General features: G+C 47.0%; 1 protein-coding gene across 1 annotated transcript in view; it reads right to left on the minus strand.

The window, feature by feature from the left end:
- ADAMTS5 (ADAM metallopeptidase with thrombospondin type 1 motif 5) overlaps nt 1-1,051 on the minus strand; it is a 39,447-nt gene extending 38,396 nt beyond the window's left edge. Inside the window, exon 1 of the mRNA XM_039564804.1 lies at nt 200-1,051. Coding sequence (XP_039420738.1) covers nt 200-1,051 — 852 coding nt within the window. The remainder of the gene's footprint in view (nt 1-199) is intronic.
- Nucleotides 1,052-17,392: the final 16,341 nt, after the last annotated feature.

Here is a 17,392-nt window from a genome sequence, read left to right on the forward strand (position 1 = left end):
ACACATCTCAACCCCTCTGCCACGCCGGCAGCTGTGCACGGGTGCCGGTCCCTGATGGAAGAGCTGGATCCACGAGAGGGGAGGCAACCCGTGGGCAAAGCCGAGCAGGGCGACTGGAGGTCCACCAGCCCGGCCACCCCACGCTCGAGGGACACCTCGTCGCTGTCACGGCCATGCCTGTGGCCAGGGCCATGCCTACCTCGCGGGTGAAGAGGATGGCGGCATCGTAGTGCTCCTCGTGGTCGTCGTCGAGGCGGTTGTGCTGGTGCTGCCACTTGCAGAAGTTCTTGAGCGTGGTGGCGGCGTTCCTGTTGACCTCCAGCCCCTTCTCCTTGTCGCCCAGCGCCACCACCTTCACCACGGCCAGCCGCACGTGGTTCTCCAGGCTGGCGTGCGCGTAGAGCCGGGAGGCGATGGAGGCCAGGGTGAGCAGGTAGTGCTGCAGCCCCTTCCCGTACTTGCGCACCATGGAGGCGTCGGCCACCAGCAGCAGCTCCACCTGCCGGGCCCGGGACACGGAGCGCCGCCGCCGCCGCCGCCGCCCGTCCCCGCCCGCCGGCCCGGCGGGGTCTCGGGTCTCGCAGCTGGTGCGGGCCGGCACCGTCTCGAAGCTGAAGCTCTCCCTGCGGAAGACGTGAGGGGTGCGGGCCGGGCCCTCGCCATAGATCCGCGCTCCGGCCTCTCCCCGGGGGCCGCGGCGCGCCGGGCGCACGGTGTAGCGGGAGCGGCCCACGGCGAAGAAGCCGTCGAGGCCGCCGCAGAGGTTGAAGACGGCGAGCGAACGCGGGCTGCCGTCCACCGTGCCGCGGTAGTGGCAGCGCGGCCCGTCGCGCTCCAGGTCGAGCAGGAAGCGCTGTCCCCCGGCGTAGAGCACGTAGCCCGCCCTGCCGCCCCCCGCGTAGGTCGGGTCGAGGCGCCGCACGGCCCCGCGGGGCGGCCCGGGGGCGGGGGGCCGGGCGGGCGGCGCGCCGGGCTCGGCAGGTGCGGGCGGCGGCGGCGCGGCGCGGCCGGCACGGGCGGCCAGCAGCAGCCACAGCAGCGCCGGCAGCATCCTCGCCTCGGCGCGGGGCAGCGGGGTGGCGGTGATAGTAATTATAGTAGTAATAATGATGATAATAACGGGAGACGGCGTTGGAAGGAGCCGGCCGGCGGAGCGCGGCAGCGTAGTTAAGGGATGGGAAGAAAAGGGGAGATGCGGGGAAGGGAAAAAAGAAAGAACAAAAAAAAGAAGAAGGAAAAAAAAGTTCTCCCTCCCCAAGTCAAGTGTGAGTGGGAGAGAAAAAAATGTCAACAAAAGCCGCTCGCGTGTGAACTTTGTGTTTCTCTGCAGGGAAGAGCCGGGAGCACATGGAAGGAGAGAGAGAGAGAGGCAAAAAAAAAAAAAAAAAAATTTAAAAAAAAAAAAAAATCCCAAATCGCTGCTGCCGGGGAGGCAAAGTGAGGAGAGAGGAAAAGGAGGAGAGACGGCTCGGAGCCGGCAAGTAGAGAAGTTTGAGCACTTCCCACTCCTCTTCCACTTCTCTGCTCTAGTCACCGGATCATCACCAGCAGCTGCAGCAGGGGCAGGTCTGCTGCGACTCGGCACTTTGTCGGGGCTCCGGTGGGCTCCTTTCCTTCTTTTGCCCTCTTTTGTTTTGAAGAGAAGGAGGAGTAGGGGAGAGAAGAAATTCAGGCACCCAAAACCGCCTCGATCGTCTCCGGTGAGATGGTTAAAAAGAAAAAAAAAAAAAAAAAAAAAAAAGAAAAAAGCCCAAGAAGCGGAAAACGTCCTGGATTTCTGTAAAAGCCCCCTCCCTGTATCTTTCCTGTTGTTGTTGTTGTTATCCCCAGTCTGTCGATGTGAACAAGAGGAGAAGGGAGAGAAATGTGAAGATGAGAGGAGGTGGAACAATGAATTTATAGCGGAATGCCATCCTGCAATGGCAATTTCAACAATTCGTCACTGCAGGCTGCCTCTTAAAGGGAGAGCTTCAAAACCACCACTCCCACACTTCCTTCTCATTTAATCAGACAGAAGGAGAAACTTGAGGGGAGGCGGAAAGGGGGAGGGGGGGCGGCTTCGGGAGGAGGAGAAAACCAGCGAGAGTGAGCGGGAGAGAGGGAAGCAGGAGAGGAGAAGAGCCGGAGGAAGCCGGGAACGGGAAGAGAGGGACCGGCAGGAGAAAGATGTTCGTGTGTGTGTGTGAAAAACGCGAGGTTTGCCCCGAATCGCTGGGAGCCGCAGAGCCACGCGGGGCTCGGGATGTCCCCGGGCCGGCAGGGCTGTGCTTACCTCGCGTCCTGCCGGGGCTGCGGCTCGCAGTGCTCGGGGAGGAGGAGGAGGAGGAGGAGAGGTCCGTGCCTGGCTCCGGAGGCAGGGAGGGAGCGGCCGCGGCTCTGCCGGGCTGATGGAGCGGCGGGGGCAGCGGGGAGGGGGTCCCGCCGTGTCCCCGCTCGGCCCCGGCCCCTGCCCCGGGCAGCGCCGAACTTCCCGTCTTTGTCTGGGCAGCCGGTCTGCACCCAGCCTGTCATTAAGGGCCGGCAAGCTGTCATCCACTTGGGCGGACTGTGATTCCCCCGAGCCCCGGCAGCAGGGTGGGCGGGGAGGAGGTAATGCTTGCTCTGACCTTCGAGGTGACTTCGGACCCTTAGATCTCCCCCCCGCTGTCACACAGACCCACTAACCCGGTCCACTCGTCTGCCACTCCCTGCTCGGGGCTCCGGCAGGGGCACCGCAGAGGGCAGGTGACTGCAGTCACCTTTGCACCTAAACATTGCCAATGGAGTGAGGGGAGATGGCAAACAGCTCATTCCCTGCCGAGGTCATGGGCTGGAAGGGCTCTGGGAAGGTGAGAGCAACGGGGCTCCTGAGGATTCTGACTCATTTCCCCTTGCTGAGGTCCAGACCCCCCACTGAGAAACAAAAGTGTGTGTTTGTCCCATGTTTCCTCTCCACGTCCCAAGACAGTGCCAGGAACAGGTGTTCTCTGGCTGCAGGACTCCACAGGGCTACAGGTCTCCAACCTCATCCTCACCTGCAAGCAGCAACTCAGCCTGACCACTCTGTCTGGAAGAGAAGGACGTGCACACCTGTAATGCTTGGCAGGGTCAGGATGGGGGCTGGGACGCACAGACCTGCCCCAGTAGCTTCCAGGGGTTGCTTTGTGAGTCCACCGCTTCTCTAAGGGACAGCTTAACTAAAGCCACAAAGGCTCCAAAAATTAATATTCCCATGTTAATGATTGCATTAACATAACCCTGAGGTTGTGCTTATGAAATAAGCACCGAAGTTTTGCAGGTGTTCATTCTTCTTTTTCCATTTTTCTGGAAATGGTGATACCTGCGAATTAAAGTTCATTTCTCAACCTCGTGGTGGTTTCTTTTTCTGCATTTCAGTGTTCTATCATCACCAAAAATTCTTGACTGGAGTCAGTAAGTTTCAAAATTAATAAGAGTTTTATTTTAGGAAGGTCACGTTAACTTTTTTGGGCATTCGGCCAGGACTATTCAACATTTAAAAATTTAAACATTTTCTCAGTTACTTTAAACTTGTCGTAAAGTTAAAAGAGCAGAAAAAAAATTTAAAGGGAGAGAGAGAGAAGACATATTTTGATTGAAAAAAGAACCTGTGATTTTCTTGGATGGGTTTTACTTTTCCTTTGAGCCTAATGCATGTCTGCTCAGCACCAACAATATTTTTATTGACTTCACTGGGACCTGATCAAGCCCTGGATTTGCAAATATGTCTGGGTCCAAAATCCCAGATACCCCTGGGAGAGGTGCTAGAGATGAGATCTGGGATAAGGAATGTATTTTGGATAAGAACCTCAGCAAGTCTCATTAAAGAAGTGTTAGTTTGTCAATGAAAAGGCATATGGTGCACAAGAGGCCAGTGTAATGTTCTCCCAGGCTGCAGCCTAATTCCAACTGTCCGGCCATATAACCTTGGAAAAACAGGAATGCTTAGAAAGGCTGGTGATAATTAAATGGTGTGTCCCACTGCTCATCTCTGGAGTTTTCTTTGATTTCCCAAATGTCAGAAGAAGTTGGCTGGGCTGCCCTGTTTCACTGAGCAAGGATCCAGGCTTTCCAGGAAGGTACAAATTAGTTTGTGCAAATTACCTCACAGATTAGGAAATCTGTCCTGTTTACATTTCAAAACTGCAATAACTCAGCACAGCAGTGCAATAATGGAAAGATGGGCCAGTCATGCCTCGTGCAAGGAGAGGGAGCATCTTTTAGTCTGAGAGCCTGGAAGTGCAAGGATAAATCACTAGAATGAATCATCTCTTTCCTCACAGTTTTGCCCTCTTAGCCTCTTTTTACAGTTACAGCACTGCCTTTAAACAAGAAATCCTGTTAGCATGTCCCAAGTTGTGGATGACACTAAATCCTTGTCAAACAGTTCTGACCTGGAAATTTCAAGGCTGACCTTCCCCAACTGAGAGATAGAGAGCCACAAATCCTCAATTAGCTTTGAGGCACAACACAAGTTTTGTACACTTTGGATCAAATTCAATCCCGATGAAAGACGACGCAATCCTCTGGAGTGTCTGTGAGCTACGAGCTGCTGTCATTACAGTTGTGTTCCACCCCCTGCGTTCGTCCATGAAACCCTTCAAATAAGTGCCTGGGTAGCAGGGCATTCCTGATCCTACAGTGTTTTAGCCACATAAGAAACTGCTCTGAGCATTATAAACACTCACATGAAGGAGTAGCTTGAGAGATGTGGAGATGCTGGCAAAGATCTTAATGATTTTATCCAGGTGTCCTTCCAATTCTTTATAAAAAGGTCCTGTTTTACATCACCTCTTTTTCAATTTTCAGGCACATTAGAAGGGGTAGAAAACCATAAATCCAAGGTCCTGTGTCTGCCCACAGCCCCCTGACAGTAGTCAAGGCCTAGCAGGGATGTCCCACCCAACACACCTGTCTTTCACCATGAATTTAACTCTTCCTTCCTGGAAATTAAAATACTTCTGTTCAGCTTTCATTGTTCTGGTGTTAGGGCTGTCTGGCATTTCTCTGTCATTGCACAGGGAGGATGGCAATTACTGTGGGAAGTAACATTTGTTCTGTAAAATTACAAGAAGGCCGAATCACACCCAAGAAATTTGCCCGCCCAACATGTTCTAAATACCAACAAGTCAGCGTTTGATAGATCACGATCGACACAGAGCTACAGCTGGGAATGGACCCGGGCTTGGGTAAGATCCTATCCAAAAATCTACCTGTAGGAACACAATTCTTAACATAGGGCAGCTTTCTCCCTCCTGAGGGTCAAAAGCCTCTGTTCTGTTAACTTGATAGGAAATTTTATGATGATGATGATCAGAGGGATGGAGCAGCTCTGCTAATGAGGAGAGGCTGAGAAAACTGGGATTGTTCAGCCTGGAGAGAGAAGATTTTGGGGTGACCTAATGCAGCCTTCCAGTCCCTGAAGGGAACGTAGAGGAAAGATGGAGCAAGATTATTTATAAGAGCCTGTAATGACAAGACAAGGGGGAATTACTTCAAATCGAAAGAGAGTATGTTTAGATTAGATATTAGGAAAAAATTTATACTCTGAGAGTGGTGAGGCACTTGAGCAGGTTGCCCAGAGAAACTGTGGGTGCTTCATCCCTGGAAGCATCCAAGGCCATGGTTTCTTGGTCTTGCAGCAGTTTCAACAATGCAAACATTATGATTACAGTGCTCAAGGCTGCTCATTTTAAAGCTTCCCTACAGTGATGCACTAAAACCACTGAAGAAATTTATTTCTAAAGAGCTCATTATTAAATAAAATCCTCATTATAAGTAATTCTGCAAAGTACTCTTACAGATTAATATTTTAGGCTAGTGTTCTGGATATTCCAGCATTCAGAATAAGTTAAACAGCCTTTAACCCGCACCCTAAGATGGGAACACAATCAATATTACCTCTTTTTTTGGACCATGTGTCTTTCTTTCTGTGGCTTGGATGCTGTGAAAACCCACTCAGATGGAGACATCCTGGCAGCTGTTTTGAGTGACTCTATCTTGCTTGTTGATATTGAAATGGGTTTGTGGTTGACAAATAAGACAACACCACCATTATTGGTGCATCCTTCCCGCCAGTCTCACCAGATGTGTTGGGAGTTGAGTGCTCCTGGAGACTGAGGTAACTTCTGCATCCTTCTCCTCTTGCCTGTGGCAAAGGCAGCTCGCTGTGGGCTGCACCTTCTCCCATTTCCACAGTTGGCATTCCCTCCACACACAGCTGGCATTTCCAAGGAGTCCAGGACAAAGTTTTTACAGGCCTGTAGTGGTTTATTTAAAGGTCAAGTAACATCTACCTCAGAAAAACAATCAGGAAGTATTTTCACAAGGAAGACACAGGCTGGTGCTCCTCAGTTTCTTGGATGCCATTAGCCAGGTTGTGCCCCTCACAAGCCACCCCTGCATTTGGCCACCACCCATAGCTGTTGTAACTGGCCAGGCTCTTCAGTTTAAACAAAACCATGAACTTAAAGCCATCACATTTGGTGAGGAATGCAAATGTTTTTGGTGTGAACACTGTGGCTCTAAGGCAAAATGTTTTACTTGCTTCTTTATGGTCAACAACATCTTCAAGGGAGCAAAGGAGACACCTTTGGCTTGGGGTTTGTGTTTTTGTAAGTGGCATGTGCAAGCAGTTGATCAAGGGTATCACAGTTCAAGCAGGCTGAAAATTTTACATTTAACACCAGCTTCATTTTTCTGTCAGAGCTGAGGAGGCGGCCCTGAGGGGTGTGGAGTTAAGTGGGTTGGGCACTTCTAAAATACCGCGTTGTTTTACTGTAACAACACAAGAATATTATGCGTTTGTGGGTACCGTATCAAATTAAAATAGGAAACTGCCCGAGGCCTGGCTAGAAATCAGATTGTTGAGGTATCAGCTCATGGAGGAGGAAAAGAGATTTCTGCAAGATTAATCACATATAAAAATATATCACGTAATAAAAGTACACCTCTTACAGGTATCCAGGGGAGGGGTGAACTGACTGATAAAAGAAGCAATGAGATTGTCCAGTTAAGAGGAAAAGGAGGTGTAAATGACAAATTGTATTTCTTACATTTTCAGGCATTAACCTGGAGAATAGACTGGAATGGGGTCCTCACCTTCCAACAACTGCTGCAAGAAATGGACTCATATAAGCCGTAACACAAGTGAATAATTGTGACCATTGAACCTACCATGAATTTTGTTTAAAAACACATGTCGGGTGGAGGCAGTGCTCTGCAGGAAGTATCACATGTTAGTAGAGTAAGCATCAGACCCTTCTCCTTTTTTATTTTCTGAACAGCAGCAAGATAATCAGAGGAAGGGTAAAATGTTAAAATTTCCTTGTAAAAAAATGACACTTGTTATAAAAATACATTTTAAGGGTGCAAGATATGCATGTGATGTATTCTACAGCTGTTCCTTCAGAGGAGTAGAAGGCCTGAAAAACTCTCGAGTGTAGTTTATATGAGGAGCAGCAGACATTTAATTAATCTCAGCCCTAGAATTTTACAGCCAATATGTGGTCTCTGAACATCTCTGCTCTAGTTAGCAGAACATCTGTAGTAGAAAAACAGAGCTCAAATAAATCTGCATTCTCTTGCACCCCTCCAAACCTTACCACTTTTTGTCATTATTTCTTTAAATATTTTTCCAAAGATTTGAATGTTCAGCTTCTCCCTGTCCTCCCAGCCCTTCTTTTGCACACAGCCTGGATATAGATCCTATATTCTGAAATAGCTAGGTCTGAAATTCTGGGGCAATGATAATAAAAGAAATGCCTCAAATGTTCTTTTTCTTTTCTTTCTTTTCTTTTTCAGTCAAGTTCTCAGTTGCTGCAAATTGGGACGGTTCCACGTGGGCAAATTGTTAGAGGCATAGCTTTATGAATTTACACATCTATAAATGATATTCCAGTGCTGGAGGTGGAATATCTTTTTCCACGTCATCTGAGGCATAAACCAGAAAATGTACTTCCCTAGACTTCAAAGTCGAAACTGTAAGAGTGATTAAAGAGAAATTTAAAACAAACATTGGCTTGCCAGATCTCACCTGGCATTAATACACACGCTCCACCACTTCAGAGATCGAGTTCTGGTTGCCGTGTGCACAGATTTTTCCATCTCAGTCCTGGTTGCCCTGAAACTGGGGGAGGAAGGACTTTGCAGGTCCTGTGAGGAAGGAGGGAATGCTCCCAGGTGGCACCACTGCTTGGCCCAGAGCTTCTTCTGGCTTGTCCTCACTCCAAAGAGGAATTTTTGCCATGAAAGGGAAAGGTGGAGAACCTACAGCTTGCTCTCCCAACATTAATCCCAAAGTTGGATAATTTTGAGAGCTCTTGCTGTCTAAGAGGGCGTGTAGGTGCTCCCAGGGTGCTTTTAGGGTAGGATCATGAACCTGCTTTTGGATTCTCCTGTTATCTCCTGACTGTGCTTTGGTTTGCACCAGGGAGGGGTCACGGAGGATTCCTTTGGGATGAAACTAAACCAGAAATATGATCCCATGGGCACACAGGGCACAGGAAGAGATAGAGCTAGACCAAATAAATCCACCTAGAGATGGATGCACATCCTGAGCCAACTGTTCACGTCCACATCTCCCACCTAGCTGCTTTCCTTCCTAGCCAGTCCTGCTAGTTTTGAGAAACATCAGGACACAAACAGGCTGCCGTGTCAGCTGAGCCCTATGCAACCTTCCTTTTTAAAGGTTTTAGACACTGTGCAGGCTGAGATGTTGCATCTGTAAGACACGGATGCAGATTTTGGGATATATTTTCCTGTCCTTAGCAGTGGAAAGCTTCAATTTAATGATTAGCAGACATGTTAATGATCAGCACATACATTTTAATGTTTAGCACATACCTTGCAGAGCACTCACTTCCCTCAGAAGGGCTGGGAGGTCCGTGTGACATTTAAATGCTATTTTAGTCTTATTTTAAGGGCTGAAACGGGTCTCAAATGATGCATTAGGCTCAGGCTGGCCTTGGGCGTAAGGGCGCGATTCACCCCGAAAGAAGAGCCCAAACACAAGTCTCATCACAGCTGCAATATTCATTTCTGGAAGGCGCCCAGCAGGTCTTATCCAAGCCACTACAGACAGGCAGTTTGAGTTTTTCCAGTTCCTAATGATTACACAGTATCCTGGAGTCAGTTGGACAACTTCCACCGAGAGTGAAACTCCTTGTATTTAATATCCCCCGAAAATAAAAGTGGTATAAGAGAAGGGCCTCAGTCTTTTTCTTCTTTTATTGCTGCTGTTGAAAAGGTTTAGCCCACAGGGATTGGAGCACTGGGCAAAAATACAAAATATGCAGTACATCCTGTTACACCAAAGCAGGCAGATCCTCTCCCGTAACAACCAGACCGGTACAATGGGAGACTTTGTCTGGTTTTCCTGACCATGCAGCCTGCATGGGCTGTCATTAGGGTTTCCATTTCAGGAAGTTAAATGGTGGAAATTGATAAATATCACGACTCCTTTTTCACCATTGTTCCGGGAGGGTGTGTGCTCGAAAGGGATGGGGGAGTTCTATTACCTGATACTGCAACGGGCCACAGGAAATTATTTCCCTCTTTGCTGGACACCCAGAATATCATCAGATATGGCTCTTGGAAATCTTCAGCAGCCATGATACAAAGAAATTTATAAATAAATAAATAAATACATAAATGCAGCGTTTAACAGATATAATAGATGGGCAGAGCAGAGAACAGCTTGATCTTGAGTTGATGTGAACAACTGTCCTTTCAAAATCCATCTATCCTGACCTTCAGTAGAAGAAAAACCAGAGCAGGTCCCCTAGACAAAAACACCCTTCCACTCTACATCATGCTATAACATCTCTTGTGGCCTGGAATGGATTTGCAAAGCAGTATCAAAACACCCAGCCCACCTTTCAGGTCATTGGAACAGAGCAAGAAACTTCCCAACCAACCCAAACTTTTGCTCTCCCATGTTGTCTGAGTTGCAGAGATTTCGTCATAGCCTCAGGGCTGTTATCCAAGTCACCTACTCTCTCTCAGAACACTTCTGCTTCTCTGCTGCCTTGCCTGCAATATTTTCAGATTTTTTTTCTCCCCTTGGAACATTTTGAAATGTTCATGTCATGGTCTAGATCATAACCACACCGGGCAACCTTATTTCCTTCCTGATGTTTACTGGGGTTTATATGCTCCAGTATGAACTGACAAATGTGTGTACTCAAGCCCTTGCCAGTGAACAGCACGACTTTCCATGCTTCATAAAAACTCACCCATCCCCGGTGTAGCAGAACCATTCTCCTCTGCTCAGAGCAGGAGTTCACCACTTCCAAACACAGAAACCATATGGTGACATGTTTTAAGAGAAAACATAACCAAGCAATGTCCCACCCATGACCTTTCCCAACAAAAACCTCCCCTTTCCATGCTGGAACTCCATTCAGGACAGGCACCTGGTGCCCCACAAGGTGCCAGCTGCTGTTATGTGAGGAAGATGAGTGTTGGCACTATGTTTTTGCCATGTGTTCACACCCAAAACACTCAGCTTGACCCATTTGACTCATTAAAATTTGGTATTTTCAGGGAAGAAAATGAGAGCTTTTGTAAAGGTGTTCCAATGCTTATTAACCTTAAAAAGTGGCATCTAACTCCTAATCTGGATCCCTTTAGCTGCAGTGCCCAGACATCACACCTTATTAAACATTTTCCTGCCAGTCTGAAGAGTCTGCTACTTCTTTTTCCTAGTCAGTCAAATTATAGATAATAGCTCATCACTCTGGCCCTTCCCTTGAGAGGCTTAAGCACAGTAAGGACCTTGTGCGTATGCAAGGAACAATTTTTCAATATTCCAGTCCATGTCTTGGCCTCCTTCAGCTAATCAAAAATATCTCTAAGCTGTGGATATTGCTGCTGGACAAAGCTGTGCTGCAACTTGACTTCCATAACTCTGTTGGGCAGAGACCACACCAGGAGCAGCTCTGCTGGGAGGAAAGGCTGGGAGAGGTGGGATTGTTCAGCCTGGAGAAGAAAAGCTTTGGAGTGACTTCAGTGTGGCCTTCCAGGACCTGAAGGGAGCCTACAAGAAAGATGGAGAGAGACTCTTTACAAGGGCCAGGAGTGACAGGACAAGGGGGAATGGCTTCAAACTGACAGAGAGTAGGTTTAGAGTGAATATCAGGAAGAAATTCTTCCCTGTGAGGGTGGGAAGGCCCTGGCACAGGTTGCTCAGAGAAGCTGTGGCTGCCCCATCCCTGGAAGTGTCCAAGGCCAGGTTGGATGAAGCTCTGAGCAACCTGGGATAGTGAAAGGTGTCCCTATCCACAACAGTGGGGTTGGAACAGGTGATCTTTAAGGTCCCTTCCAACCAAGGTTATTTTATGACTCCATGATTCTCTGTCTATTTGCAGGCCGCTGATAAAATTATTAAACTGTGTAGTGCTAAGAGTTGTGTATTTTGGTATAGAGCAGGAAAGTCTTGCTTGATACTGTCTCTTTACCATCACACATTGAGGTCTCTCAATTTCCAGTCTAGTCACTGTTTGCTGTTTTCTACACCTCAGCAAATCCACATGCACAACATTGAGCAACCACAGTATAATGAGGATGAATAACAGTTCTTGGTTGTACAGTCACTTCCTCCCTATCCCCTGCGTGCTGCGGCGTTTGCCTTCCAGCCCCAGGGCTGCTGTGTAGGACGTGGCTGTTGGGGTCCCTCAGAGTGAAGTCAGGCTTCCTGAGTGCCACTGACAAAGACATGACCTCACTCCAGCCCTGTTTTGGCTGCTTGGACACGTTTCTACTTATAGGGCTTAGGTAGCACCTCCCTCCTGCACTTCACAGAGACATAAACACCCCCTGTCCTTTCCTGCTTGCATCTTCTGAAGAGCTCATTTTGGTAAATTCTAATTGCAGGGGATTTTTTGTCTTACTTAGAACAGTCTGTCTGCAGTTTGGTGTAGATGAGGTCAGACCAATTTTGTAGGGAAGAGCATTATAGCAGTCTTGCTTTCCCACTCCCCCATCAGCGGGATCAGGAGAGAATTGGAAGGGTAAAAGCTGGAAAACTCGTGGGTTGAGATTAAGACAATTCAATGGGGAAAGGAAAACCCACACACAAGCAAAGCAAAACAAGGAATTAACTGACTTTTTCCCATGGGCAGGTGCTCAGCATCCCCAGGAGAGCAGGGATCCCCATCACATGTAATGGTGACTTGGGAAGACAAACCCCATCACTCCAAATGTCCCCTCTTCCTCCTTCTTCCCCCTACTTTATATCCTGAGCAGGATGTCACAGGGTCTGGGATATCCCTTTGGTCAGTTGGGGTCACCTGTCCTGGCTGTGTCCCCCTGCACCCCCAATCTCCTCCCCAGGAGCACGAAAAGCAGGAAAGGCCTTGGCTCTGTGTGAGCCCTGCTCAGCAATAACAAAAACATCTCTGTATTATCAACCCTGTGCTCAGCACAACCCCAAAACTCAGCCCCACACCAGCCACTGGGAAGAAAATTAACTACCCCAGCTGGAACCAGCACAAGGAGAAAACATTTGGTGGCTGAGGAAAATCTGCAAGTCCTTGACAAAAAGCCTCACTGCACATCACTGTGCACAAGCTGTACTTGTCCTTGGAAGCAAACCCTGACTGAGGCACAGTATGTTACTGGTTTTGTTTTGGTTTTGGTGGTTTTTTTGACCTGTGTGTTCTTTTACAGTGATATGGAGTAGTCCCCATTCTAAATAGTCAAGGAATGCTGCAAGAATGCAGCCTTCATGCACATATGGAAATGAATGACTGCACGACATGCAAGGCCCATCAGACTGTCTGCTGTCTGCAGTGTAACCCCTGTGGCCCTCTCTCCTCCCTCATTTGCCTAACCCTGTTTTAACAAGCACCTGGAATGGTTCAGCTGTGATGTTCCTGCTGTTCCTGCTCTGCAGGCCCAGAGGACTCCCTCACATACTTCTCTTGACACAGTGACTCGTGTGGGGCAGAGGCAGAATTCCAAAACAAAGCTGGCAGATGCTGTGGGTCCATGAAAGCCACATGAAGTTGGAGCTCTGATGGTTTTCATTACGTTGTGGTGTGAGTGCCCTGCGTTCACATGGCCTGGTGGATTTTAGCAATGCCCTTAGTTTGAGTTTCAGGCTCTTTCTGCAGATTTGAGGGCACTCTGTGTGCATGTAATGGGGGTGATTTTATTTTATTTTTTAATGTTGGCAAGCGAAACACTCTTTTTCTCCGGCCTCTTTACTTGCACTTTGCTGTGCTACCAGGAAAACACTGGGAGAGTTATTGGTCAATGCCTCTTAGAGCAAAAGTTAGTAATGTTTCCCAGTAGTAAATGTTGTGGGAAAGACATGAATTCCTTTCAAGCTCTGAATCAGATTCTTTTTTTCCCTTCAAACCACCGCTCAGATCTGAGGAATTCCGAAAAGAAAGGTTTTCATACTGAACCCAGAACTCTCTGTATTGTTCATGGGACTGTCAAGGTGCTGTTTTTACAAGGTGTGATTCAGAGAGCCCAGCCACCCACACGGCAACTGCAACCACAAGAGGCAACACTTCAGAGCATCCTATCTGAGAATCCATCTAGAGGACATTTCAGACAGACCTGAGGCTCCTCTGCTCGTGCTTGGAACTGTCTGGACACGAGCCAGCTCTCATTTAGAAGTCCTGCAGACATGTTAGCTCAGTTCTGTGTTTGAGCTAATATCAAAGCCCTTGCAATCATCTGCCTTGAGATGATGCCTTGTAGGTAAAGCTCAGTCCTCAGGTGATCCGGGGTTTTGTTGCCTCCGTGGATGTCAGAGGAATTTCGCCTCAGAATAAAAGCACTCGGGGGAGGAGGTGTTTTTCTGCTTTCTGTTATGCCATAACCATTGCTCTGGCCCAGCAGAATTTTCTACAGAGCCTACAGCTGGTTTCAGGGAGCCTCTTTGGACCCTGTTGAACACAAAGCAGGTTTTTAACAACCTCCACCAGCCTTCTCTGCCTTGCTTTGCACCCTCTCAGGCCTGGCCAAAATCTAGCCCTTAGCCAAAGCCTGTAGGACTCCTTTCCTATTGCATGTACTTTGCAGATAAAAGAATAACTTGAATCAGAAGAAAACCAGGCAGAACCCCCTGCCTGCAGTCACGTGTCACACCCAAAGCAGTACCAAGGGTTCTTGGCTCTTGGTCTCAGCAGACAACAAGTTTGCACCTGGAAAATTTTGGAAGCAAAATCTTTTCAGGAAAAAGGCATCTGGCCCAAAACATAGTATGGATTCCTTTGTTTAGTTTAGCTGAATCCCACGGTTTTGCATTTTCATCCCTCAATCCTCCCTACCAGAGGAACAAATCTCTGGTAATTTGAACACATGTATGCTCTGCACTGACTCCCGACTCTGGTAACTTGTTCCATATTCTCAGCACCATTTGCATTAAACAGTTCTGCCACGTTTCCCCTGTGCTCCAAGTGCAGAGAAACAGATGGGCAAACAAAGCAAGGAACGGCCCTGCCTCGCTGCACCTGAATTTTAGTTTGAAATCTATGCAAACTTGGGGACTAATTAGGTCATTTTAAAATAAGGGAAATTCCTGAAAAATGTTTCTTTTTTTCTACTTCTTCAAACGAAATGAAATGTGAAACCACTCCAGATTACAGCATGTAAATTGATGTGGAGATAAGATTTGTTTTCTTTGAGACTCAGAAAGATACTTTAGGTAAAGCTCCTTGTTGTTGGCAGTCTACTTTCTTTGCTGAAACAGGATTTAAAGTCATCATTTACCAGCTTTTTTTCACAACACTTTGATGGGAGTAGGAGGAAGGTGGTAGTGGGAAATATTTCCATGAGAGGTTTGCTGAATGGTTATGAAAATGTTGTTGGATTTAAAGCCCTGTGCAGGACAACCTCTCTGCTTGGTTTTTTTCTAAAAATCAGACCCATGGTTGACTGTGTCTTTCACAACAGGTTGATAATGCCTGTACCTTTGCAAAAAAACACTCAAAAATGAATGTAGAAAGAATGAAACCTCTCTTCTGTTAAAGAATGCTGTCCCAAAGGCTGTTAGGCAGTGTTTTAATCTGAGACAACTGGTATTTTACTGACTCAGGCAGCAGTGCTTAATGATTGTTAACAGTATTTAGTGAATGTTCAACCTGTATTTGCTTTGCTTTCTGTTTTGTCTCTGACTCCCTTCACTAAAGGCTGAAAAGCTCCTGAAAAATGGGAAATAGTTTTGCAAAATCTTTGCTAAAAGGCTGGGAGATCTTTGTGATGTTGAGTGTGTTTGTTACCTGCCCTTTCCAGCTTTTCTGCCTCCAGGAGCAAGAATGAGATGGAACCTGCTGATTGTTGGAAAGCCCCACACCAACTGCTGAACGTTAACTTCACAAAATAAATAAATTGCCTTCAGCTTAATGTCTACCCTAGTGCTTTCGTGGGGTTTTTTTTGTTTGTTTAGTTGGTTGGTTTGGGGTTTTTTTTAAGGGCTGGAACTTTTTCTTGCTTTTTAGCATAACAGCAATAAAAGTCCCTCAGTTAAAAATAAATACAGATTTGGTACCCGAATTGCTACTTAGATAAATTTAAAAGACTGAAACTCTTGATGAGAGGTTTTCTGGAAACCAGACAGCAAGCTGAAGCCACACAGCAGAGTGGTCTTGAAATGTTCAGTGCCTCTCATATGTACATAAAAATCAGGTTTTCTGTTCTTTTGGTTTGGTTTTTGGGCTTATTCGGGATGAGTTGGACATGGCAGATCCTTATCCAACTGCCTTAAGCATCCATACTTGCGGGGAGCTGGAGCTGGAGCACCTACAAATGACCTGCAAGTCTTGGGAAATGGCAGCAGAACCATCCCCACAGGTTCCCACAGTTGCATTCCAGAGAAGTGCCTGAGGCTGTCCCGGAAATCCTAAATACCGTTGAAAGTCACTGACAAATGGCTGTGGAGTTTTGTAAAACCCCCCAAATAATTTAGGAATAGGTTTAGTAATCCCCTGAAATTGCATGCTTTGGAAAATCCCAGCAATGTGGATTTACCATTACAAATGAGAGACAACTGTGGAAAATCTGTGAAAAGGAAAGTCTTTTTCGTTGTCCTGGAAGATCTCAGCTATCACATTTTATCTTCTGCTGCATCTCCACCTCAATTTGTTCTGAAATCTTGGAACAAAAGAGCACTTTGGTGCCCAAGCCATTCAAGAACAGTTTCCTTACAGATGAAATGACATGTCTGAAAGCATCTTGAACCTCTTAATATTATTGCTGGGACACTGAAAAGGTTCTCTTTCATGTATTTGATATTAGGACAGTGCTGACAGATCCACAGCCTCACCTAATAACAGTGCTTCAAGAAGTGAGATTTCACTAACCATTCATCCTACATGACACAATTTTATTTTTATCATTCTGTTTGCCTAAACAAAAGCAAACTTGCCTAATTTTTCCTGTACTGCTGTTAGCTGTACAAACATTTACTGACTCACCTAAGCCAGGGTTTCCACTCAAACAGTTTTTACCCAGCTGAATGAGGTAATTTAAATGGTCATTTACAACTAAAAAGAATTTTCTCGTACATCAAAACATAAGTTTTACTTTTGGTGGAAGGGAGGGTAATTTGCTACAATCAGTCTTGAGCTAGGCTTTATTTTATACTGCAGTAAATGTTGCTACCCATCAACTCCAACCAATTAAAATGGCATGGGTGTATGAGCAGCCTGTCCACAACTTCATTCTGCTGCTTTTGTTCAGGGGAAAAGGATGAGTAAAACGTCTCCAAAGGGTATTTTATCGAGGCTGACACTGCAAAATGAGCACTGTGAGGGTTTTGTTTGTTTTGCTGGAGGTGTGGAGTTGTATCCAGGTTCCCAAATGATGGAAAAATTCAATCTCCTCTGTTGAAAGATTCACAGGGTGCAGCAGTCTTTGAACCACAAGCAACCAGGGAAGTGGAGGTACAGGAGGAAGGAGTGAGGGAAGCACTCACTGTGCAGGCTGCCTGAGAGGCCATGAGCAAAAGGGACCATCATCTTTTTGCAAGGATTCTTTTCTCCTCTTCCCTCATTTTAGTTTTTCTTTAAAGAAATAGGATAAAAAGGTATTAGTCCCAGCTTTTTTAGAAGGAAGCCAGCACTAAATCTTGCTTCCTTCTAGGCTCTGCTTTCTATTTTGGTGATGTGAGTAATGGGATCTGAATGCCCATGGGCCCACTATTTATTCTGATCTTCTTTCCTATTTTTCCTCTACATTTTTAGTTTAAATGCAGTCCTGATTGTCTGTTTCTAAGACCTTGATTAATGGGAGCAGCCCACATCCTTAGCAAAGCCAGGAATGCCTCTGTGACACTCTCCAAGCTTACCCCAGGTAGGATATCCCCTGAACTGCAGTGGAGTCAGCCAGCTGCCCTCGGTGGTTTGGAGCTCAGACCCAAGGTGTGTGGTGGAATGTGCAG

This window comes from Corvus cornix, chromosome 1 (genome assembly GCF_000738735.6).
Source record: "Corvus cornix cornix isolate S_Up_H32 chromosome 1, ASM73873v5, whole genome shotgun sequence".
Classification (NCBI taxonomy): Eukaryota; Metazoa; Chordata; class Aves; order Passeriformes; family Corvidae; genus Corvus; species Corvus cornix.